The 26,877-nt window shown below is 39.2% G+C and overlaps 2 protein-coding genes across 2 annotated transcripts in view; one reads left to right on the top strand and one right to left on the bottom strand.

Moving 5' to 3' along the window:
* LOC109429600 (protein sickie) overlaps positions 1 to 26,877 on the top strand; it is a gene marked incomplete in the record, with an annotated part of 611,771 nt that overhangs the window by 303,821 nt on the left and 281,073 nt on the right. Inside the window, 1 exon segment of the mRNA XM_062849286.1 lies at positions 14,343 to 14,479. Coding sequence (XP_062705270.1) covers positions 14,343 to 14,479 — 137 coding nt within the window.
* On the bottom strand, positions 22,815 to 24,077 carry LOC109429608 (inactive CLIP domain-containing serine protease A8-like). Its single transcript, XM_019705601.3, has 4 exons — positions 23,919 to 24,077; positions 23,686 to 23,849; positions 23,373 to 23,632; positions 22,815 to 23,292 (listed from the first exon to the last, which is right to left on the bottom strand). Exons 1-4 carry the CDS (start codon positions 23,967 to 23,969, stop codon positions 23,000 to 23,002), a joined length of 768 nt encoding a protein of 255 aa, XP_019561146.3. The 5' UTR covers positions 23,970 to 24,077; the 3' UTR covers positions 22,815 to 22,999.

Raw genomic sequence — 26,877 nt, 5'->3', positions numbered from 1 at the left:
TTCGACCTCCGTATCTAGTACCGTAAGATTAAAAAAGTATAGATCATGCTTTAGAAAAATTACATTAACTTACATGAAAATGCAATAGTCATGATTATCCTGGACTTTCAATACCAGTTCTAAGCGAATTTCCGGTAATTTCCCTGTTTTTATTTCGATTGTTTGCTATTCGTCTAATTTTAATACAAAATTCTGTCAATTAAGTGCATAATATCAAATTGTAACATTATTAATGGTACTTTTTATTATTTGGGACTTCAGCTTCTGTTATGAAATATGATGGTATTCTATAGGAACCCTAATTTTTTAGGGGTAAGGCGCTTTAAAAGGGCGTAACTCAAAATTTCGCGTAACGATTATTTTAAAAACTTGTCCAGAGGTGTAGGAATGATAAAGAAAGAGAATGGCGTTCCAGGTTTTGATGGCAGAAGCATGCTTTGTTATGAAATATGACGGTTTTCTTTAAAAATCCTGATTTTTAGGGGTTAAGCCCTTTAAAAGGGCGTAACTCAAAAAATTCGTCTAACGATCATTTTCAAAATTAGTCCAGAGAAGTAGGAATGATAAAGAATGAGTATGGCGTTTCAGGTTTTGATGGCAGAAGCATGCTTCTGCTATGCAATATGATGGTTTTATATAGAAACCCTGATTTTTTAGGGGTTAGGCCCTTTAAAAGGGCGTAACTCAAAATTTCGTCTAACAATTTTTTTTTTAATTTGTCCAGAGGTGTAGGAATGGTAAAGCAAGAGAATGGCGTTTCAGGTTTTGATGGTATATTTTTTTTTTTTGATAATAACGGTAAATGAAGCACCGTGTATAGAGAACACTATAGTGTCGTATTGAAAGATAAAGCCTATCTAGATCAGTTTCAGCTGATTAAGATCAAAACCAAAGACATAAAAGTGTTGTACCATTCAATAAAGATAACTTTACTGAAAGCTCAAACCCTCTGTGGAGCGCTTGCTCAGATTTTAACTAAAATATAACATAATTCTAACAAACCATATAAATATCATGTGATATAATCATCTTCCGCATCCTATAATACATACTTTAATTCAATTATATATTCAATTATATATTTATATTTGAAAAATAATGTTACAACATTGTATCAAATTTTGATAGAAATTAGTTATTCTGAGGCCAAAATTCATTTTATATTTTGTTATAATTTTGATCTGATTATAACAAAGTATGTTATTATCTTGATTAGGCCATTGTACTTTTTGTTACAATTTTAGTTATTTTAACATCATCTAGTTTATAACATAATAAGTTATAGAAAAATACAATAATAGACATTCGTTTAGCCGAGGTCGAAAAAAAAATCAAAAAAGTGTCAGGAAACTCATACAAAAGATTTTATGATAAAACTTTTTTATGTAAGTGATAATATATCTAGTACTGTTTTATAAAAATGTGATACATCACACTTATATATACACTGAAACAAAAACGAGGGTAAAAACTCTTCAAATGTAATTTTTTGCCTAGACATTCGTTTAGCCGAGGTAAATGAAAAATTGGTTTTCAATAGATTTTTTGCAATTTCGTGAGTATATTTTGAGGATATACCCCAAGGCATTTAGTTTATGACGTGTTAGCAAGATAATTGACCTTAAAAGTTTATTTATTTGTGATATTCAGAGAAATATTATAAAAAAATGTCCCAATAAGGATAGCGATGATAAACAAATTTATTTAAGAAAAATGATTTCTGTAAACACTCAAACGTAAGCTAGATTAGCAGTTTTGAAAATATGACACAGAATTATTGTTAGAAATGTTCAAATTATTGCATGCTAAAATTAATAGATCTGCGTTGAAATAAAGACGTGACCTAATGCCTGTGGAGTATACCTGTTTGATACTAGCATTACCAAATGAGTTAGAAGACTGCTAAGTGAAAGAACTGCAAGAAGTGACAGAATTTTTGTACCCTGTATATTTAAAAGCAGATACTCATTTGATTTGATTTCAATCTGAATAAATATTTTATAAATGAGTCTTAGTTGTGAACCACATTCATTTTCAACATGATTTATTTGAAAAGAACGTCTAAATTATAAAACTAGTAGTTCATGCTAGAAATTTGAATACTTTCGGTTCCATTTCTCGAAATGTGAGCCATCCAAGGTATGTTATTTCAGTCACAATACAGTCTAGAAGATATTGGGAGCTATTAGAAGACGTAATAGTAGTAAACGCTGTGATCTAGGCAAGGGAAACCATCATATTTCATCAAAACAATACTTAAATACGTGTTTTCTTCTCTTAGCCTAGCCAATCCGGAGACGGCAGGTTCGATTCCCGTTCCGGTCGGGAAAATTTTCTCGACACCCTGGACATAGTGTATCATTGTACTTGCCTCACAATATACAAATTCATGCAATGGCAGGCAAAGAAAGCCCTTCAGTTAATAACTGTGGAAGTGCTCAAAGAACACTAAGCTGAAGCGAGGCAGGCCAAGTCCCAGTGTGGACGTAGAGCCATAAAGAAGAAGAAGAAGAACGTGATTTTTTGATGGTTTGCATTATTTTTTTCTGTTAAAATCATTGATTTTCGTAAATTTTGAACCTGCACTCGTCATGAAACTTTCATTAGATTCTTTTGAAACACTTCCGATAAAAACAACTACATCAAATCTCAATTTGAAAACATTTACAATATTATGACATATTTATATGAGATGCATGTAAAATTAATATGGCAACACTTCCGAAAACAATCAAATTCATGATTTACAAGCCGATCTATAATGCAGGACGCCATACAAAATGGTTTTGTTGAATATTTTTCGAAATTTGTTAGTTTTTTATTATGGAATTATTAAAATTGTACAATTCGGCTAAACGAATGTCTAGGCAAAAAATGACATTTTGAGAGTTTCTACCCTCGTTTTTGTTTCTGTGTATATGTAAGTGTGATGTATCACATTTTTTTAAAACAGTACTAGATATTCTATCATTACGATAAAAAAGTTTTATCATAAAATCTTCTGTATGAGTTTCCTGATACTTTTTTGAAAATTTTTTGGCCTCGGCTAAACGAATGTCTATCACTGTATTATCACATCATAACACAATATGATATAAACTTGATATAATTTTCTAGTCGTGTTCCAATAAAAAGTGCAATGGTAAAACACCCTATCCCGCGTAAAGCTTTTTTTTTATCATGGTATTTTTTGGAGTGTTAATCTAAGTCTCCCAGAGAATCTATTATTAAGTGCAAAGATGCTTACGTTATTTCTCCACAACCATTTTCACCATACTGTTTCTTCAGAATCAAAATATTGTGTGTCATTTTCGACCAATCTCCATCAAACAAACTTCGCTTAATCAACCGTTTGGCTATTTTTAACCAACTATACCGAGATACCTTCTCGCCTTCGATTCCAGAAGCCAAAACCTAACGATACCAACACGTAAAGTTAGGTAGGATGCTATAGCAGAAAGTGAAAAATTGATTTGTTTGCCTTTTCCTCTGGACCCCACACCCGAACACTGCACTCTGCTGCTGCACCAAATCGACGAGTCGATCGACCCACGACCATCGCCAGCTGCTGTGGCTGAGCTGCATGTTGGCTGGCTACATTTCTTATCGCTTTAGCATTAATTTTGCATGCCATGTGCCACACCATTTCGCGATGTTATTGATGCTGTGGCTGCAGCTAGGTACAGCAGTCCAAGATGTGCATATGCTGAGCGCGCGCGATCGAGCGATAAGATAAACCGCTGAATTCGAGCGAAATGGAAATCGATATATGGACATGAGAGATGCTCATTGCACAAAACGCCCTGCCTGCCAGATTAGGTGAATGGGATGCGGATGAGGTCCAAGGGGGAGGCTGTTTGCTCGTTAGCCCTCACAGCCAGCTCGCTAATCAAATTAATTTAATGTGTCAGATGGACCGTGGTGGTGGGTTGGTCTAAGCTTCGTGAGGATAAATCAGCTTCGAAGCCTCATTTGCATATTTCGCGCAGGTTTGTGAAGTTCTTCTGCATTAGTCCTATTTACACATGGAGGTGAAACTGTTAATTGGAAGAGCAGCCTTTTGCACCCAAGAGGTTGCCTTAATATTCATCTTTCTCAGATTTTTTCAGCTGCAAGAGAGCGTGTTACAGGGCTAGTACCGGCAATGGTCACTCAATATTTAACTTTGAAAAAGAAACTATCAAACAAAAGGCCTAAAATTTGGAAGACATATAAAATCAAGAAAACACAATGTTTATTTTGCATGACCATTTTGCATTCATTTATAGTGTGGTATTAAGCACCAACTCCAAAAATCGCCACCAGCCCTGCCAGGTGCCATCACCCTCCGGACCGTTTTGTGAGCAGCTCATTGACCTTCTTTCTAGGGTCCCTCCAACTCTGTCATCTGTCGTGACTTGGTCATGTGGGGGACATTCGAGGCACGTTCCGGCCGTGTCTTTCAAGTTTGCATTTTTCCTCCGGCAGCGGCATGTGTCATCGGGTCAAGTGGCACCATAAAAAGAAAGATGCTGCTCATCCTCTTCTTGTACAGCGTTTGTCTGTCTGTCAAGTCTGTCACTTGGAGTTGGGAGTCGGTCATCATCATCATACCTGTCTGTCACCGTCGTCGGTTCCACTTTATTTATGTGGTGGCCGGGCCGTCTGTCCTCAGCGGAGCGGACGGACGTGTTAACTGCTGAAACGTGATTGGACATATGTTGCATTATTTTGCGCTCACCTCTGCCACCAACATTGTCGTTGTGTGGTGGAGCTTCTTTGAGTTACAATAAGGGGAGGAGGTCTTTTCTGCAATAATCCTTCGTTGGAGGTTGTTCTAAAAGATTTCCGATATTGGAACAGTAAGGAGCCTATATAGCGTAGAAATTTACTTCGTCATGCGCTAATTCTCATCATATCAGATGGAAAAAAGCCAATAATTGGGGTTTTAAATTAGGAAAAATGTATCGATTTTTTGAGTTAATACGAAAGAGCACCTTTTTCTGAGCCACCATGATTTTTTTCAGATTTTTAGAACTTTATTTTGGTACCTAAAATCAATTTCAAAGAGATTTTTTGAAATCACCTTTTGACAGCTGGGTAACTGTTTGACAGCTCCACTCAGTACAAAATGCGACGAGGGGTGATTAGACAAATCGCTCCCATACAAACTTCAAACTGATTTTAAAATAGGCTCCCGGGCACCAAAATTCATGAAAATTTGGATTTTGGCTCAGTTTCGTATGCAGATTCAGAATATGGAATTATCTCAACACCGCTAAAGAAGCCAATTATCGATATTTCAACTTACCTTTGCCAATAACTCAATAGATGGAATCAAATAGATGTAGACTATCAATAACCAGCCACTATAGCATTGGAAATCAAATTATTACGCAAAATTTTACGTTTCGATTTCACTCCGCTGAAGTTGTTAATATTTTTTCTCGTTTTAAATATGCCGAAGGCAACCGTACCAAAGCAGCAGCTAGCCGAATCGTTCTTCATCACTGTTAAAATTTAACTTTGCCAGATTAAATTATTGAATTGATCATCAAGTCACACCCCCAAAAGCTCTGTGGCACTTCAAAATTGGATTTCACTGCTGCAGAATGCAGCAAACGCTGCTCTATTATTAAAATGACGAATTGCTTTTTCCTTTCGGTAAATTGCAAACAGTTTCTTCATCTTAGTTCATCATACGATGCATCGTATTCCACAACCACAGAGAAAGTTTTCTTTGTTACACTGTGGCGGAAATGGAGTTCGAGGGACAATTATTCAATCTTATTATTTTAAGGAAAACGTAGCTCTTCAACAATATTTTTCACATGATATGAAAGTTAATTTGTAAATAAGTAATTGACATCAAATTGGCCATGGGGTGTTAGGCGATGTGTAAGAAAAAAAAATCGATAATTATTGGTCGATGGGATTTAGATAAAAATTCTAAGTGAATTGATGAGTGAGAACTGATGAGTAAGAGTTGGTCAGTGAGTGAGCTGAGAAGTGATTGGGATAATCCGATTTTGTTATAGACGAGTAAATTGATAAGTGCGAGACTGGGTTTTTAAATGAGTTGATATGTAAATTGGTGAATAAATAAGTACCAGATAATATGAATTAGTAATTAAACGGAATGAGTGGGTTAATACAAGATTTTTCGAATGAGTAAGTTGATAAGCAAGTTAACTGATATGTGCTAGAGTGGGTGTGCAAATGCTCACTAATTGGCTCACTCATTTACTCACCCGTTCACTCGCTAACTCGATAACAAGTTTACTCTCTCACTCTCTAGTTAACTAACTCACTCTTCACTCACTTCTCATCTCACTCATCTCATAAATTTACACTTCAACTCACTGAAACTTAATACCACAAACGTTCAGCGTATTTGATGCAGTGAGTTTATGTCCTCAACATCGCAGATAATAAAAACTCAAATATAATTCACTAACCCACTAACTCATTATATAACTCACTAACTTACTCATTCATTTATTCACACATTCAATTTTATTGCAACTCACTATCAGGCTCACTCACTAACTAGTTTCCTAACTCACTCGCTCACTCACCTATTATGTTATTGACTCACTACAACACTCACACTAATTTGCTTGTAGCGAGTAAGTCTAAATCACTCCTTTGCTTACACATTTACCCACTTACTCAGTAACAGGTTTACTCACACACTCATTAACTTGTTAACTCACTATATCACCATCTCACAAACTTACCAATCTACTTACTCACTATCTCACAAACTCACTCACTAACTGACTCTTTAAGTCACTTTCTCACTTGTTTACTTATTTCCTCGCGCTTACTTACTACAGTGGGGACCCGATTTTGTCTGCCTTTTTTGAACAATTCAGAATCAATATAATACAGTTGATGTATTTCGGTGCAAGCCCGTGCACAACCAACCCCCCTCCCATTACCGACGCTTCAAACACTAGGCGCCCCTCCGCCTTTTGCCGAAATTGGCAAAAACCCCTCCCTTGGCGCCACTTTTGTGCACTGGCCTGTTTCGGTGTCGTATATTAATTACGTAATTAATCTCGCGAGACGTTTGAAAACGGTCAAATGTTTTGGTCAAATAAACTTTGTTAACTGAATCTCGTCCTAACCGGAAGTGTTACATGAATTTATGCTGAGATTTATGCGACAGGTTTCTGGCTGGGATTGCTTCAGGAGTTGCAGATTTCATTGTGGGATTCCTCTTAAATTTTTGCTGCGATTCATCTGGGAATTTCTCGGGAAATGTTTCCTTGAATTTTTTTTTTTGTAAGATTTCATTCAGATATGTTCCTAAGAATTTTTGGAGACATTCTTCCTGTGGTAACTCCACAATTTGTTCTTGAGATTTTTTAAGAAACTCCTGCTGGGATTCCTTCAGAAATTTTTGCTGGTATTCCTGCAGGACTTTTCCCAGGATTTTCTATTACTCCGTTAGGGATGTATACAGAAGTTTTTGTAGGGAATTCTTAGGTAAATCCTACTCCGTTGATTCGTCCATGAGTTATCTTTTTAGGACCAATCCAGAGATAACTCCGGAGAAATCTCTTGGGATTTAATAAACAAAAGTTCTACGAATGTCTTCAGTTATTTCGCCAGAACCTAATCGAACAACTTATCTCAGGGAATTTCTGCAGGAGTGCAATTCCTCCTGTACTCCCTAGTGGTACTCCTACAGGAATAATTCTTGGTATTGTAAAAGAAATTTCTGTTTTGTTTTTTTTTTGGAATTCCTGCAGGAAATCTCTTTGAATTTCTAGTTGAGAATACTCCTGGAATACATGCTAGAACTTCTAAAGCTGAATTCTACTGGGATTTCCTAGGAATTGTTTCCTAATTTTTTTTTGAAGTCTATGAACGCAGATTGCAGTGGGGGTCCCTTCAGAAATTACTCAAAAACACTGGAATCTCTTTTTATGCACATGGCTGGAACAGCATAAATTTAAAAAACAGGCATAAAAACAAGGAAATGTACATACACTTGTATACATTAAGTTTGGTCTTCAATGAGGGAATCAAGTTCGCGAGAACAAGTCTTGCTCCTTGACATTTAAGGTAGGGCTAAGAGGGTTTCCAGAAAGTACCCTAAGATCCCAAAAAAGGGGGTTCCAAGGGACTTCAGGGGCGTTTTAAGGGGTTGTTTCAGAGGGATTGACGAGCCTTTTAAGGGCTGATCTGATAAGATTTGTTGGCGTTTTAATGAAATTACGGGATATTCTGGGGCATTTTAATAGTATTAAGGGGGTTCCAGGGACGTTTCAAGGGGCTTTAAGTGCAATTTAAGGGATCTTTAAAGGGCGTTGCAAGGGGTTTGAGGGGCGTTTCAAGGAATTTTAGAGTCATTTAAGATATTTTCAGTATGCTTCTGAAATATGTTAAGGACGTTCTTAGAGGTTTTGAGGCGTTTGATAGCATTTCAGAAGCGTTAAGGGAGTTTTCAGGTGCGTTTCAGGAGGTTTATGGTGCAAAAGGGATTTCAAAGGTATTTCAAATTGATTATGATGATTTCAAGGGCGTTTCAATGGGATTACTGAGGATTCAGGCGTCGTTTCGAGGCATTTTAGGTCAGGGTCGTATCAGGGGATTTCAAGAACACCTTTAAATCAAAGGGTATTTCAGGGGCGTATTGAAGATATAGTGATGGGGTCTCTAAAAATCCGCTGAAACTTCCTGAAATTCCTCTAAGATCCCTCTGAAACCCCCTCATACCCCATGTAACGCACCTGAGATGGTACGAAACCCCCGAGAACTCCTCCGTAACGCCTTCGTAACGCCTCTTCATCTCGCCAAAAATTCCCTGAAAGTTCCTGAAATGTCCCCAAGAAATAGAACTAGCTGAATAACAGCTTCTTAATCTAAAGTTTGCTTAAGAGTGGTTAGTTCCATTCTTGTACAGCTAAAATGTTTGTTAGGAAGTCCCCTGAAACCCCCACGAACCCCATGTAACGCACCTGTGACGGTCCGAAATATCCGTAAACTCCTCCGTAACGCCTCTGAATTCTGCCAAAAATGCTCTGTGAAGTGCCTCCTATATCTCCTACCTTCTCGGAACCCATGTAACGCACCTGTGAGGCTTCGAAACCCCCGAAAATTTCCTGAAATGCCTCTAAGATCCCCCTGAAACCCTCTCGGACCCCATATAACGCATCTAAGAAACCACCGAGTACGCCTGTGTAAGGTCTCTGACTCCCGCCGAAAATGTTCCGAAACTCCCTTAAGACCCACTCGAACCCCGTGTAACGCACGTGAGACCTTCGAAAACCCCCGAAAAAGTTCTTGTAACGCTTACAAAACCCGTCCGAAAATCCTCTGAAACGCTGCAATTCTTTAAAAAAAAAAACCCCTCAGACCCCCGGAAACCCTCCGGAGATCTCCTGGTGCACCGCTGAAACCTCTTGGGACCCCCTGTAACGCCCGTGTAACCTTCCCTTGCTCTCCCCTATAAACACCTCCTGGCCGCCGTGGCAATAGTTCCCGTCATTATTAAATATTCCTATACACAATATTGATTCTGAGTAGCTTTCCCTCTTTTTATACAGGCCATGAAAAAGGTGCATAAATTAAAAGTGCATAAAACGAGGTTTTGCTGTAATTTGTCCGGGAACTCATGTAGAGGTTAAGTCAGAAATTAATAACAAGATTCTTTCAGGAGTCATTGTAAAGTTTCGTCCTGTTATTTCTCCGCGAACTCTTCTCTGGAATATCAACTAGAATTTTACCAAGAATTTCTCCAGTGCTTCGAATAGGTATTCATTAAGGTTTCTCGAGGGATTCTTTCACATAGATACCTTAGAAGAATTTTTTAGGAATTCCTTTAGAAATGGTGCTCACTGTTGTGGTAAGCATGCTTTCCTGTTATTGGCATAACCGATCTCAGTATTAAGTGTGTGTGACCACAGTTACTACAAACTGCAAAAAAAAGCTTTGTTTCGTTAGGCATTTTATGAGAAAAAAAAAGATATTAAAGTTTTTTGGTGGGCTGCAAAATGCTTAAAAAGCAGTTCATAAACCATTGACTACTCACATGTAAAATCATGTTTGCCTTTCTCGTACACCAAAGCATACTGAAAGGCTATATGTTCACTCAAAAACGAATTTTCGATAGAAAGGCTCGGAGGGTCAAGTCACATATACAAATCAACTCTGTTCGACGAATTGAGATGATGTATGTATGTATGTATGTATGTATGTATGTATGTATGTATGTATCCATGTATGTATGTATGTATGTATGTTTGAATGTATGTATGTATGTATGTATGTGTACAACGAAGGTCGCTTTCGAGGCACTTTCCATTGGTCGATATTTCGTATTATAATTTAAATCGAACCGGAATTTTACCGCATTGTTTGCTATTAAAAATGGTTCGGATCGGTCAAGGCGTTCTGGAGCAATGACCATTTCAGTGATCTTGACCAGCACTGGTACAACTGGTCGTATATGAAACTGAACCAAGATCCATCATGCGACTCATCAAACTGCGGCGATTTTTGTAACCTTTAGCATGGTTGACAAATTTTGTGTGGAAATCAACACAGGGGACCATAAATTCCATGATATCGGCCCAAAATTCAAGACGGCGGCTCAAAACTCATGATGGCGGTTGTTTTAATAGAGATTCAGGTTTTAAAACCATGCAATATGGGTACATTTGGTAAGGGGAAGATGTCCGGCGTCCAAAACTGGTGACCAGAATACACAAAATGACGGTCTAAAATCCAAGATGACGGCTCCAAATTCAAGATGGCGGCTGTTTAATGGTGTTTTGGGTTCTAAAACCATGCAATATGGGTATATTTGGTATAGTAATGATGTCTGGAGTCCAAAAATGGCGACCAGAATATCCAATATGGCGGTCTAAAAATCCAAGATGGCGGCTTAAAATGCAAGATAGCGTGTGTTTAACGGAGTTTAAGGCCCTAAAACCATGCAATATGGGTATATTTTGTATGGGGAAGATGTCCGGCGTCCAAAACTGGTGACCAGAATACACAAAATGACGGTCTAAAATCCAAGATGACGGCTCCAAATTCAAGATGGCGGCTGTTTAATGGTGTTTTGGGTTCTAAAACCATGCAATATGGGTATATTTGGTATAGGAATGATGTCTGGAGTCCCAAAATGGCGACCAGAATATCCAATATGGCGGTCTAAAATCCAAGATGGCGGCTTAAAATGCAAGATAGCGTGTGTTTAACGGAGTTTTAGGCCCTAAAACCATGCAATATGGGTATATTTGGTATGAGGAAGGTGTCCGGAGTTAAAAAATGGCGATCAGAATATCCAAGATGGCGGTCTAAAATCCAAAATGGCGGCTCCAAATTCAAGATGGTGGCTGTTTAATGGTGTTTTGGCTTCTAAACCCATGTAATATGGGTATATTTGGTATAGGAAAGATGTCCGGAGTCCAAATAGGCGACCAGAATATCCAAGATGGCGGTCTAAAATGCAAGATCTAAATTCAAGGTGGCGTGTGTTTAATGGTGTTTTAGGCTCTAAAACCATGCAATATAATATATTTGGAATGGGGAAGATGTCTGGAGCTTAAAAATGGCAACCAAGATGGCGGTATAAAATTCAAGATGGCCACTCCAAATTCAAGATGGCGACTGTTTAATGGTGTTTTGGGCTCTAGTAGGCTAGAATATCCAAGATGGCGACTCCAAATTTAGGATGACAGTCGCCATTAATTGTATTTTAGGCTCTAAAACCATGCAATATGGTTATATTTGGTAGTCCGGAGTCCAAAACTGGCGACCACAATATCCAAGATGGTGGTCCAAAGTCCAAGATGGCGGCTCACAATTTAAGATGGCGTCTGTTTAATGGTGTTTTAGACCCCAAAACCATGCAACATGGATATATTTGGTATGGGTAAGATGTTCGGAGACCAAAAATGGCGACCAGAATATCCATGATGGCGGCGATAAATCCAATATGACGGCTGAAAATTCAAGATCTCGGCTTTTTTTAAGATTTTCAGGCCCAAACATCAAAAGCCAGATAAACAATATGATTTCCACGAAATAGATTTTTGTTACACGTTTGAAAATGCGATATTCATCATCATGTCACGAGTTTTGTTTAAATGGGTTTCGAAGGCACGAGAAAGGCACCATCACCAGGTGCTAGGTGGATTAATCAGGTTTTTTTTCCTCTGACATCAACCCCCTTCTTCTTTAAACACATAAAAGCCAAAAAAGCCTAATACTAATGGCTCTAACAATTATTATTTTAAGTTACCAACGTGTAAAATTATTTTAACAACAACTATGCTGAATATACTATATGAGACTGTGATGGTGCCGACGGTGATTGATTTGTTTTTTTTTCAAAATATGCATCCAAGGCATTTTAATATTCAACATTATTGCATCAATAATCTCATACTTTTACAAAGCTCCGTTTACGAAACACAGGAACACGAGTCTATTAATAATTCCCCATTGGAACACAATGCGCATCAGGTGCGCCTGTTGTCGCTTGCGAAAGCTGTGTCAGGTAAAGCAGCCCATCCCCCAGGGTTTAATTATATGCGCTTTTGAGCCAACAATCCGCACCTTTTGTTGTCAAATTGCGTACGTAGGTACATCTGGAGGGATTTCTATCCATTATTGTTCCACCACTCATTGCGGATGGCTTTTGGCGCAATTTACCAACTGCATACATCCGATCCCCAACAAAGGGCGCAATTGCAGCAATTTATCCGAAGTACACTCTTTTGATCCGGCCTAGCCCTCTTCTGCCGGGGTTGTAACATTTCTCCGCCATTAATAATTCATATCTAGTCGAACCAGCTGCGGTGCAGTGTAACTCTATGCAATCCATGCGACTGCATAGAGAAGAGATGCAATCGAATTCGGTACCTCTACTATGTAGTGTTGTTTTGCCAGCAAATAGGTGCCCAAGAAAGTCTGCACACGTTTTCCAGGATGGCAACTTCATTGCTTCGACCAAATGTAAATTCCAATTTTCGGAATTTACATTTGGATTAAAACCGAGTTCCCTCTCTCTTTGTCTATTGCCTGCCTGGCACTCTGGAATGCATTTGGGTCAGCCCTGCTGGCTGGTATCCATTACCACACAATCGGTGTTCGACTCTTGGGGGGTTCGTCTGGATCCCATGGAAATTAGGGTACCTTCTTCGTTGAACGGCGCCGCCTACCTTGATCCACACACACGCAATAGCTAGCAGTGCATAGGAATTGTTTGGTGCGGCCTACTGTTCCCTACTACTGGCGACGTTCATGTCAGCTAGACATCAACTCGATGCGTATTGCATTTTAAACACATCTCTAATGTTGTTGTTGACTGGCGAGATGGTTTCCCTATCGCGCGTCGAGCATTGTAACGGTTCGAAAGTGCATCGGCGGTGGCGGCGCCCTGTCAGCGTCGTCTTCGGTTGTCACTTTTTCCTTTGCGTCTCGCGACAAGATAGGAGCGAATTAGGTAAAACGCAAGCTGTATGGAAAAATGAAGACAGACGACAGAAGACAGAAGACAGAAGATAGAAGACAGAAGACAGAAGACAGAAGACAGAAGACAGAAGACAGAGGACAGAAAACAAAAGGTACAAGTTAGAAAATTAAATATATAACAGAGAAGAAAGAGGATGCATTTATACCGATTCTCTCACATCTTCGCTTGTTTTGCCGGTCACCACACCGACAAAGTCAGAAACCAAACCGTGCGAGGTCGAACGGTTTTACGGGAAAATTAAACATTCTCCAAACGAGATTATGTAAATGTGATGACCTATTCGTCGTAGCTGGGTCCCCCTTTTACCACCATACTCCTTCGGTAGCGAAATAGTTGCAGGGCTCCAACTTGAAGGGGTGGTGGTATGAGCGAGCATGTTTAAATTAACATAGTTTTGAACGACGACCCATCTCGTCTGACAACATTGCTCCATGACTTCTGGTCGTTTGAAGACGCTCGTTCGTTGGGAAGAGATAGGGAAGACGAAAGGTGACTTAACGGCCACGGCGACGTTCTGTCAGCAGCATTGTTGGGAGGTGGTCGACCGAATGACCATGCGTGCGTAGGTGTCGAATGTTCCGAATGGAAAAGGAGAAGTCAATTTTCATAAATTTTAAAAGAGATTTAATTTCATGATATTACTGATACCGATTGGGTGCTTTTGACTTTCGAATCGATCCACAACCGAAACATAATCCCTTGTTCCGAATTATTGGACAGCATTGAGTCGACGAAAATAAATATCGACGGCAGCAGCAGCAGTTAAAAGCGATAACGAACCAAGGGGGTCAAATATTGCATTTTAATATCATTATACTTTGTGTCTCATCACATATTTTTTGTTTCTACCTTTTTCTTCCAGACAACTGCCGGTCCCGTACACCAAACCGGGGGTTAATGGAGGCACGGCCATTCCGCTGCCGGCGACCGTTATGGTCACCCGGCGATGTCCACCGGATAAAGTGAGACCTTTGCCACCGACGCCGAACCAGCAGACGGGTAAGTCTTCATACGAGTTTATATGTAAAGAACTAATACGTACTCAAGTAACATTTTTTTTGACCAATTAGTCTTAAAGAGGTTTTGTGAACTGTTATAAGTTGTCATTCCTTTTACATTGTTTTAAAAAATCTCTTCAAGTTTTTTTGACAATAAATGTTACTTGGGTAGTTAGAGATATGCATATTTGAAGCATTTTTGTAGAACTTTTAGTTCAAAAACATTTGGAGCTTCTGCCAGGGCAATTTTTGGAAAATTACTTTTTTTCTTGAAAATTCTCAAAAATATCATATTTTCGTAAAATTCCTTCAACGTCTGATTTTTTTTTTCATAATTTTTGTATTTTGCGAGGCACCTCTAGCTAATACTCTTCAAAAATGCCTTGAAATATACTAAATATAAAAAAATCGAAAGTCGGAAAATATTACGAAATGATATTTTTGAGAATTTTCATAAAAAAGGAACATTTTACAAAAAACGCCCTGACATCTACATGATTTTTTTATAGAAAATCGAAATGTTCTACAAAAATGCTTCAAATATGCACATCTTTCATTTAAGGGTTGAGTATTTTGACTTTTTGTTTTTGACCGCCTAGTAGATACGCATTTTGCCATAAATACCATTATAAAATTCTGAAGCAAGCTTGCGAACTGTGCAAAGAACTCTGGCAAGGATGACAACTTTATTAAGAAACTCGCTCCCGGCTTTGTCTGGTGGTTTATTTAGAATTCTTCTGGTAATTTCTGTAGTAATCTCTTCTAAGTTTTATCCCACTTTTCTAAATTTCTACCAGGAATCCTTCCATCTACGACTACGAAATTTTCCTAGTATTTATTTCGGTATTTTCGACAAATTTCCAGAGTTTTTTCTTCGGGATTTACAAACGGTTCCCTCCAGGGTTTTCCCTTACAGATTGTCCGAGCATTCTGCCAGAGCTCCCCACAGGATTACTTTGGAACGTTTTCCGGGTTTCTTCAAGTATTTTTCCCGAAGCTTGTACAAACGTTTCTGTGACGATTTTGCTTAGAGGTTCTCCTGAGATTTGGACTGAATGATCTTTTAATCTTTTTAAGAAGGAGGTTTTCCTGGAAATTCTTCCAGATTTCCTACATTCTGGAATAAATTTCACTGCTTCTTGCTTCTTTCTAAATTGTTCAAACTTTTCTGAAGGAATTCCTCTAGAAATATTATAGGATTTTTACAAAGTTTTTCTTAGATATTTCTCTGAATGTTTTTTTTAGAAATTTCTCAAGAAATTCTGCTAGGAATTTCTCCAAATATTTCTTCAAACGTTTCCTCTTGCATTTTCAAAAGGTGCAATTCCAGGAGATTTTTTCACAAATATTGGGTTTTTTTTTCAGAAATCCCTCTAAGATTTTCCATTCAAAATTCACAACATGTTCAGAAACTTTTTCCTGAATTACTCTTTTAATTTTTCCAGAGGTTTTTTTTCAGATATTACTACATTTATTCTGGATTGTTTCTTGAGCATTTTATTTGGAAATTCCTCTAGGAAATTATCAAGAGATTTTTTTGGAAGATTTCCCAAATGTTTTCCTCCAGGCTTTGCTTTGGTTTTTTCAGATCTTCAGGGATTTTTTTAGAATTTTGATTTCCGAAAATTGTCTCGAAAATTCCTGCAAAAATTACTCTATTTAAAGAAATTTGTCAAGATTTTTTCTAAGAATACCTGCCGTAAGTACTCCAGTTCTACGAGAAATTATTTCAAAGATTTCTTAAATTTTTTTATTTTTATCTTTTTAGTGATTTTCTAAAGAATTCTTCCAGAATCGTTGAATTGTTATGCAGGATTTCTTTCAGAAATTTCTCCAGGTAATAGAAATAAAGATTTTTGTGTACAAAATGCCTTCAGAAATTGTATAAACAATATTTCTGGGAAGTCTCTTACAGTTCTTCCAAGCATTCCTACAGAAAATTCTTCAGCAATCCCTCAGAAATTCATCAAGGGGTGTCTGCAAAACTTCACCACTACCTTTGCCTGCGATTTCTGCAGACATTTTGTAAGAGAATCCTTCAGAAATTCCTCTACGAATTTTTCCCGGAATTACTTGCAGAGCTTCTCCATTGGTCTCTTACTTATGATTTTTCTGAGAATCGAGCAGGTATCTTAAAGTGTTTCTTCAGCAGATACTCTGAATAATAAGAATAATTTCTTCTTAGAATTTTCAAAGAGACACTACTCCAGGGATTTCACAGTTGCGTTTGTGCAATTTCTAAAAAAAACTTCTCTAAACTCCCAGGGGGAATATCTGAACCGATTCTGCAGGGATCTCGTAAGCCATCCCAGGAGATATTTCTGATGGAATCGCAAGAACAATTTCTAAAATAAATCCTTGTAGGATTTCTGCAGAAATTACTGAGGAAATTCTCAAAGAATTCTTGGAGAATCCTTGTGAAGAATTTCCGATGCAATGCACTGTAGGATTTGTAATGAAATTTTCAGACGAATTTCCGAACATCTCCATGGAACATTTGAATTTCCTAAAACAATTTCTCAAGTTTGAATAAGTCTTTTAAGACAAACATATCTCCTCAAAGGAATTTCAAAATGAATTCCAGCGCGAATTTCTTAGAGAAACTATGAAGGAGTTTCTGATGAATCTTTAGAAGAATTACTGTAAAAATCTCTGATTGTATTTTTGAATAATTCTCTGCACGAATATTCTATGAAAAATTCATGAAGAAATCTCACGAGGAATTTCTTAAGAAATTCTTGGAAAAATATCTGATTTTTTTCGCGAAATCTTTGGTAGATTTCCTAGAAAAAAAATCTTGAGAAATTTGTAGGAAAATTCTTGAAAAAATCATTCAATCAGTACAATGGTGAATATCTGATGGAACGTCTATGGAAGAACTTCTGAAAAATAAAATCACCGGAGGAGTTATAGTAAGAAAGCTTGGTAGATTTCAAGGCCGAATTCCTGGAGTTGTAACTGAAGGAATCCATGGATTGAATTTGGAAAATAAAATCAGAAGAAACTTCAGAGGAAACTTGAAATCTTTGGACACATGTATGGAGGAATTCTTAATATAAACGTTACACAAACAGGAAAGTAACAATGACATTTTGTGGGAGATTTTAGCTCGAGATTGAGTTTTCCATCGAACGTTAATATCGGAATGTGTGATGTAACTTTTACATAATTTCTATTGGAGTCACTTCAGTAGTTAAAAAATGCTTTGAATACTTAATTTCCGTAAAATTGCCTACAGCCTTGTTATGCACTACTTGAAGGAATTCCTGTAAGAATCCTTAGTGGAATTCTTGAACGAATTCTTGGAGGAACTCCTGGCGGAGTCCCTGGAAGAATTTCTTGTAGAATCCTTCGAGGCTTTCCGGGTAAATCCCTTCAGGAATTCCTGGTGAAATCCCTGGGGAATTCATGGTATATGTTTTTGAAGAGTTCTTGGAATTCCTCGTAAAATCTCTGGAGGAATATCTGGCCTAATCCCTGGAGAATATTCTGGTGGAAACCCTGCAGGAATATCTGGTGGAATATTTGAGAAATCCTGGTGGAATACTTGAGCAAACCTGGTGGAATCCCTTTAGGAAATCCAGGATAAATTCCTAGAGAAATTCTTGGTAGAATCTCTGGAGGAATTCTAGGTGAATTATCTGGAAGAATTCCTGGTGGAGTCCCTGCTGAAATCCCTGGAGGAATTAAGTTGGAACCCCTGACGGAATTCCAGGTAGAATCCCTGAATGAATTATTGGTGGAATTCTTGAAGGAATTCCTGGTGGAATCTTTGGACGAATTCTTGGTGAAATCCTTGAAGACATTTCTGGTGGAATCCCTGAAAAATTTCCTTGAGGAATTCCAGGAGGAATGCCAGGAAGAATTTCAATATGAATTCCTGGAGGAATTCCAGGAACAAACCCTGGAGAAATTCCTGGAGGAATTCCTGGAGAATATCCTGGAAGATTTCCTGGAGAAACTCTAGGAGGAACTTCTGGAGGTATTCCAGAAGGTATTCCTGGAGGAATTCCTGGAGAAATTCCCGGAGGAATTCCAGCAGGAATTCCTGGAGGAATTCGAGGAGAAATTCCTGCAGGAATGCTTGGAGGAATTTCAGGATGAATTCCAAGAGGAGTTCCTGCTGGAATGCCTGGAGGAGTTTTCCAGGAGGAATTCCAGGAAAATTCCAGGAGGAATTCCAGGAGGAATTCCAGGAGGTATTCCAGGAGGAATTCCAGGAGGTATTCCAGGAGGAATTCCAGGAGGAATTCCAGGAGGAATTCCAGGAGGAATTCCAGGAGGAATTCCAGGAGGAATTCCAGGAGGAATTCCAGGAGGAATTCCAGGAGGAATTCCAGGAGGAATTCCAGGAGGAATTCCAGGAGGAATTCCAGGAGGAATTCCAGGAGGAAATTCCAGGAGGAATTCCAGGAGGAATTCCAGGAGGAATTCCAGGAGGAATTCCAGGAGGAATTCCAGGAGGAATTCCAGGAGGAATTCCAGGAGGAATTCCAGGAGGAATTCCAGGAGGAATTCCAGGAGGAATTCCAGGAGGAATTCCAGGAGGAATTCCAGGAGGAATTCCAGGAGAAATTCCAGGAGGAATTCCAGGAGGAATTCCAGGAGGAATTCCAGGAGGAATTCCAGGAGGAATTCCTGGACGAATTCCAGGAGGAAATCCAGGAGGAATTCCTGGATTTCCAGGAGGAATTCCTGGAGAAATTCCAGGAGGAATTCCTGGAGGAATTCCAGGAGGAATTCCTGGAGGAATTCGAGGAGACATTCCTGCAGGAATGCTTGGAGGAATTTCAGGATGAATTCCAAGAGGAGTTCCTGCTGGAATGCCTGGAGGAGTTTTCCAGGAGGAATTCCAGGAAAATTCCAGGAGGAATTCCAGGAGGAATTCCAGGAGGTATTCCAGGAGGAATTCCAGGAGGAATTCCAGGAGGAATTCCAGGAGGAATTCCAGGAGGAATTCCAGGAGGAATTCCAGGAGGAATTCCAGGAGGAATTCCAGGAGGAATTCCAGGAGGAATTTCAATATGAATTCCTGGAGGAATTCCAGGAGGAATTCCAGGAGGAATTCCAGGACGAATTCCAGGACGAATTCCAGGAGGAATTCCAGGACGAATTCCAGGAGGAATTCCAGGAGGAATTCCAGGACGAATTCCAGGAGGAATTCCAGGACGAATTCCAGGAGGAATTCCAGGACGAATTCCTGGACGAATTCCAGGAGGAAATCCAGGAGGAATTCCAGGAGGAATTCCAGGGGGAATTCCAGGAGGAATTCCAGGAGGAATTCCAGGAGGAATTCCAGGAGGAATTCCAGGAGGAATTCCAGGAGGAATTCCAGGAGGAATTCCTGGAGGAATTCCAGGAGAAATTTCAAGAGCAATTATTGGAGTAACTGCAAGAGCAATTATTGGAGTAATTCCAAGAGGAAGTACTGGAGGGATTCCTCCTGGAATTCCAGGAGGAATTCCTGGATGAATTTCTGGAAGAATTCCGGAAGGAATTCCTGGTGAAATTCCTGGAGGAATTCCTGGAGGAACTCCAAGAGGAATTACTGGATGAGTTCCAGGAGGAATACCAGGAAGAATTTCAGGAGGAATTCCTGGAGAAACTCGAGAGGAATTCCAGGAATAGGAATTCCTGGAAGAAAGTTTTAGAAAAAACTCCCCAAGTACTCATTAGCTTTATATTTCCTCTCTTGGGTCTATACGGCTATTACACTGCCAAAATAGCGCACGTCAGCTTTATAACAGCACAATATTAACACGCATGGCGAATAATAGTGCTTAGAGGGTTGCTTGGGAACATTTTGTTATAATACTTTCCTTGGATTTCTTCCGATATTTCTCCATGGATGCCTTTGGGAAAACCTCCAGGAATTCAATTCGAAATGTCTTCCACAGATTAATACCTTTTATAGTAGAACGAATAAAAACGAGAGGAATCTCTGAAGAAAATATGGCTAAATCAACGGGTGCATTCCAGGGTGGAATCAATGAAGGAAACCCTGAAGAAAGCCCGGGAGAAACATCTTAAGGAAACTCGGGAGAAAACCCAGTAATCTTCCTCGAGAATAATCCATGAAAGAATGCCGGAAGGAATCCCAGAACGAAACCAGAAGAAAACTTGTGAAATGCCGGAAGGAGCCCCGAAAGAAACCCCTGAAGGAATCCCGGAAGAAATCCTCGAAGGAATTCCGGGAGAAAACCGCAATGATCTCCAATGGAATCTTACGAATAAACCCTGAAAAATCCTGGAGAAATCTCGGGAGCAATCCCTAAATGGGTCCCGGATGAAAGCAATGAAAGAATCTCAGGAGAAATTCCTACTGAAATTCCAGTAAAAACTGCTGGGGAGATCCTTGACAGAATACCGAAGAAAAATTTTGGATGAATCCCGGGTAAATGCCAGGAGAAATCGATAAAAACATCTCGGAATCAATCTCTGAATTCAAATTCCTTCAGGAATCCAGTAATCGTTGACGCAGTAATCGTTGACGATAACTCTGGAGAAAATTTTAAAGAAATCGCGAAAGAAACCCCCAAATGAATCCAGTGAGAAATCGATGAAGGAAACCTCGGGTAAAGTTTCGGGTGATAACCCTGAAAGAATTTCTTTAAGAATAATAAGTGTAGTAATTTCTGATTTTGAATTTGATGACCAACTAGTCAGAGGGTTTTGAGAACCATCATAAAACCAAATACCTTTTATTTTGGTTTTATAGAGGTTCTAAGAACATCTTCTAGTCTGTTTGAATAAAACAATTAACTGGGATAGTTTATGAACAGATTTGTTGAAGGCGCCAACAGTAGTTTGTTTCACCTCATAAGAAATGTTAGAATGATTAAACTTAGCTTAGCTTAACTTAGCATAGCTTAAACTGGCTGTATGATTGGCTGCACATCCGTAATAGATCGGTGCTGGCACGAATTTCACTCACAGCTCCACTATACTCCACTTATTCTCAAAGCGCAATTTTAGCAGCTCACACATTTTTGATAAACAACGGCGCCGGCCTTTAAGCCGGGGCCCGTGGCGTAGTTGGACACACGTTCGCTTCATATGCGGATGGTCATGGGTTTGATTCCCAGCCCCGGCACATGCAATTTTTCGTCAGTTGCTCTTCACCGAGAGCGGCTGACACTGACCCTCTTCTGAGCCCCATGGCTCAAACGGACCCGGATACCTGGACATCGGCGAATTGCTACTCATAATGGACCCCCAATCGGACTGGAAAGGAACAACGGCCACTTATCATCCTTGTGCTCATCATTCTACCATGTAGAGTAGAAAAGTGAAAGCAGCAGAAAGGCAACCAGTTCGATAAAGTATAAAAAAAAGAATACATCTAGGCTCTGTACAATACTGTAGGTACAGCTGTCAAATGAAATCGCTCACGTAGTGCCCTAGTGGACAATAGAGCTGTAAATTAGGTTAGGTGATTAAGAATAAAAAACGGCGCCGGCCAAGTCCTTACAATCAGGACATGGAAATGGAATTGAATTTCAAAAGTGTGATGGTTACTGCTACTAGAGACCGAGAGCACTCTACGTTCCCACAACCAGCACGAGCAGGGCATTTTTGATAGAGAGGAAGGATGGGAGATTTAGGTCTCACCATATTGATAGTCGTGACGTGATAGATTGAGTGTTGATTACTGTGAAGGTAATGCGGCACAGTCCGCGTGGTTACATAACTTGTGGGCGTTATATGATAGATTAACGCTGTGCTGTGAAAGTTGGAAGGAAGGGAAACGGATTTTGCAATCTGTTTCTGATGCTTGCAAAAGCTATGAACATATAGAGAAGAGAAGAGAGAGAATGTTGGTAGACAGATACAAAGTGTGTGAAAAGAGACGGCATTGAACCCAAGACCTTCTCCATACGAATCAGAAGCGGTAGCCTTCAGAAGGATTAAAAATAATTACATTACCAGACTTGGGTTGGATAGATAAACTTTCAAATCAAATCAATTATACTACAGCGCCATCTGGTGAGAAAATCTCCAACTATAAATCATTTTAACAGAAATCCGGTATATCCGGTTCCATTAGAGCCTTGGCCTCAGAAGAGAGTCAGTGTCAGCCGCTCTCGGGAGGAAGACCAGCTAAGGAAAAATTGTAAATGGCGGGACTGAAAATCAAACCCTTGACCACCATCTGCTCATGAAGCGTACGTGTAACCAATAGAGGGTACTTCACGTCTCAGTTCTTAGATCCGATCGAGCTGCGTCTGTGTATGAGGAAGACCATCAGTAGTCTTTACTAAGAGCTGTTTCTCGATTTTTATGTTTGAAGATAATTAAAAGAAAAATTAACTAAATTTACCTAAAAACTTTGCGTAAGTTAGTCAACTGTTTTAATTTGTCTTGACATTCGCTTTTCAGTCTAAAAATCGAGTAGGTGACATCATATCAAAGATTATACATATTATCAAAATGTAGCAGTTGAATTAACGCAACTAAATAGTTATTGCGAAGAAAACATATTTATTCACGCATTCTGATCACAGAACCACTTGTTCGCCACTCAGACTCCGGTGACCGTATTGATCCAGGTTCGGTAGGCCTCTACACGAGTATAGGCCGTCGGATGCGAATTGGCACAAGGATCCATAATCATCGAAGCCACCCCGGTGATGGTCTGCTGCCCATGCACGTCAGTGATAAACCCGGCTCCCAAGTCTCCGTTACACAGGTTACCGCCCTCCACGATATCCTTGGCACAGAAGTGATTCGGCGCGGTGACTGGGTAGATTTGGCAATCGATGTCGTTGGTCACTCGCTGGTAGGCACGCATCAGGTAGTTCGGTTTGACCGTTGCTATGGTAGAGTGGGGAAAAATCCGGTGGTGAGTCTTCGCGATGAAGTAAATTGAGCGTACTTAAGAAACAAATTCTTACCAGCTGCATCGGTGAACCCAAAACCCACGATTGTTCCCTGTTCATTTTCGAAGGGGTATCCGTAGACAGAGTCCAGCGGTGGAAGAGCAATCGGAGCCACGTTCGCGGTGATGACCAGGGACACCGGCAGGGTGATAACCCCGATGTCGTTAGCACGGTCAACCGGGTTGTATTGCGGATGAGCTGTGGCTGTTCGAGAAGTCACAAAACCAAGCATACTCAGGATGTTGCTTCCCATTCCGACGTCCCATTGGAAGAATCTGTTAAGTTTTCAATGTTGTATTACGAGCGAATTCTTCTAATACCAAATTACCCGTCAATAATCAAGGCAGTCGTCAGAATATGGCGATCAGAGATGATTGTGCCGCCACCGAAGTATCCATAGCCGTCTTCTCTCGTATAAACAATATACGCATTGGATGGGTGATTGGCCGCTACTTGTCCATTGATGATGCGTGAAGTGCGATCCGGTGCTGCCTGAACACGAATAGACGTTATTAAAACACACGTTGACACGATGTTCTACCACTAACTTTCTTGACCTACCTGAGCGCTCAAAACGCAAAACACGACTAACAGTAGCGCGAACTGTTTCATTGTCGGCCGCCTCAAATTGAGTCCGATCGGTTATGGCACTGACTGTGATATTGATTGAGGTGAGGCCTTGGCAGGTGAGCTTACTTTTATAGCCATTTGCGTCAAAGTTTTAAAATTTCATTCATCAATTTCTGCGAGACATGTCATCCTTATCAAAAAATTCGAAATGAGCTGTCTTGCTGTCGCATATAGCCGCATATGACACACCTACCCCGGTCCGAAGAGTCGTTGTGTAACGGAATGTTCCATTCTGGAGCAGTCATCCACCAATCCTCGTTTAATCTGAATTCAATCCGTTCATGAACTTCAACTATTTTTTTTTGACAAATTTATTCAATATGTTTCAATGCCGATTTGCAATAATTTTGCATTTTTATGTCAAACATCTTAGGTCCAGGATGTCAAGGAAATTCCCATTACTAAATTCCTCAGCAGACCCCTCATCATGGGTTTGCTGATTAGCTGCGCGTTTATCAGCTGAGCGAACTGTGTGGGCTTCTAAATATAAACGTTACACAAATAGGAATACAACAATTAAATTTTGTAGGAGATTTTGGCCCGAGATTGAGCTTTCCAACAAACATAAATGTCGGAATACTTGTAGTAATTCTTACAAAACTTGTGCTGGAATCTCTTAAGTATTAAGTTTGGAAATTGCTTCGCATAATTTCTATAAAATAACTTACAGTCTTGTTATACACAACTTGATGGAATTCTTAGAGGTATCCCGAGAGGAATTCCAGGAAGAATCCTCGGAGGAATTGCTGGATGGATTCCAAGAAAAATTCCTTAAGGGATTGCAGAAGGCATTCCTGAAGGAATACCAGGGAGAAATTCCTGGATGAATTCCTGGAGGAATTCCAGCAGGAATTCTTGGAGGAGTTCCAGTAAGATTTCAGTAGGAATTCCAGGAAGAATGTCTGGATGAATTTCAGAAGAAATTTCTGGAGGAATTCCAGGTGAAATTCTTGGCGGAATATAAGGAAGAATTCTTGGAGGACTTCATCTTGGAATTTCTCCAGGCCTGGAATTCCTCCAGGCATTCCTTCTGCATATTTTACTTGAATTTTTCCTGGACTTCCTCCTGGAATTCCTTCCGGAATTCCTCCTAGAGTTCCTCCAGGAAATCGTCCTGGAATTTCTTCAGAAATTCCTACTAGAGTTCCTCCAGGAATTCCTCCTAGCATTCCTTCAGGAATAAATTCCTCCTGGAACTCCTCCAGGAATTGCTCCAGGAATTGCTCCAGGAATTCCTCCTGAAATTAATCCAGGAATTCCTCCAGGAATTGTTCCTGGGATTCCTCCTGTTATTCCTCCAGGAATTCCACCTGAAGTTTTTCCTGGAATTCCTCTTAGAATTTATTCTGAAATTCCCATGGAAATTTCTCATAGAATACCTCCTGAACTTCTTCCTGGAATCCTTCTGTAATTCCTCCATGAATTCTTGAATTCCAGGAGGAACTTCTGGATGAATTCCAGGAGAAATACGTGCAGAAATTTCTAGAGGAATCCAAAGAATAATGTTTCGAGGAATCGAGTAAAATTATAGATTAATTAAAGATAATTAAAGATTTTTTAGAAGTTTCTGCTATATGTTATCCACGATTAAATTTATATTCATGCAATTTATGGACCTTAGAAGAATTTCTAATAATTTTGAAATGTATTCTCATCAAATATCTGTAATAAGCTTTTTCTGATTTTTTGAAAAAAAAATGTTAATTATACATTATGGAACAACAATATCGTATTTTGGGATTTGGGAAAAAATATTAGATAATTTTTCGAAAATACTCATGACACAACTTCAGGAGCCGGTCGAAAAAATCCGGGCGCTGACAAGTGAGTCGCGTTCAGTGTATTTCTGTGTGGAATAGACTAAAGGTTTCTGCTCCCTAGTGGAGTGGAGACGCACGATAGCATTTTCTTTTTGGCTAGTTTTTGCGTCGAAAAGTGGTCGGTTGTTAACGGCGGTTTGTGTATATTGATCCATTGTCAAATCATATCACCAACCTTAGGTGACTCCCGGACTGACAATGTACCTTACCCTACTAACAAAAAATTCCTTCCTGAGACAAACGTGGAGATACAGCGATTCGCGGTCTTTTTAACAACGTTTGTCTTACTAACATTCCCTCCCAACCTCGATGACCGTAAGGACGTTGCCGGCGCCGTTATTGACCCTATTAAAGTTGAGAGCTCTCGAACTGTGTACATTGAGAATAGTAAGCTAGTCCTAAGCCCTATTCATTGGTTCCTTGTGCAATTTCGATTACTCTGGTCAATCACGGAGTAGCAACTACGAATTGTGCGGTCATCTATGCTCATGCTCATGGTCATGCTCAATACTCATGACACAACTTCAGTATAGATGGTAGTTCCCAAATGGTCACAACTTGTGAGATTTTTTGAAAATGTTCTTGTTAATGAAATGGTTGCGGAAAATTTAAAATTTTGTTGTGATTTATGAATTTGTTTGAAAGGTTTTCTTGTGAAAACTACTAATGAAACTGAGAGCTTGTTGTTCAAATTAAAAAGGATTATTTTTCATGGAAAAATGTAATATGAATTATAGAACTTTAAAAATTAAAAAAAAAAATAATTATAATAACATAATGAATAGAATTTAGAAAATGTTTCATAATATAAGCGTTCCTACATTTCGTGGAGAAATCCAAACACTAACTAGATGTTTTTTGAGTATTTTCTGAAATAGAAATTATAAAAAAAACTTTTGATAAATCACTGGGAGAATTGCTTATGGGATTCATGGTGGAATCTTTGAATAAGCTTGTCACTAGGTTTCAAAATATTTTTTTTAGGAAAATTACTTCCTGCATTTCGCACCACTAGAGGTTGTTTTTGTAATTTCCTTTGTAATTTCTTGCATGCCCGGGTAGAGGCAAAA

This window comes from Aedes albopictus, chromosome 2 (genome assembly GCF_035046485.1).
Source record: "Aedes albopictus strain Foshan chromosome 2, AalbF5, whole genome shotgun sequence".
Taxonomy (NCBI): domain Eukaryota; kingdom Metazoa; phylum Arthropoda; class Insecta; order Diptera; family Culicidae; genus Aedes; species Aedes albopictus.
The sequence above is the reverse complement of the archived record's forward strand: the minus strand, read 5'-3'. Positions and strand labels throughout refer to the sequence as shown.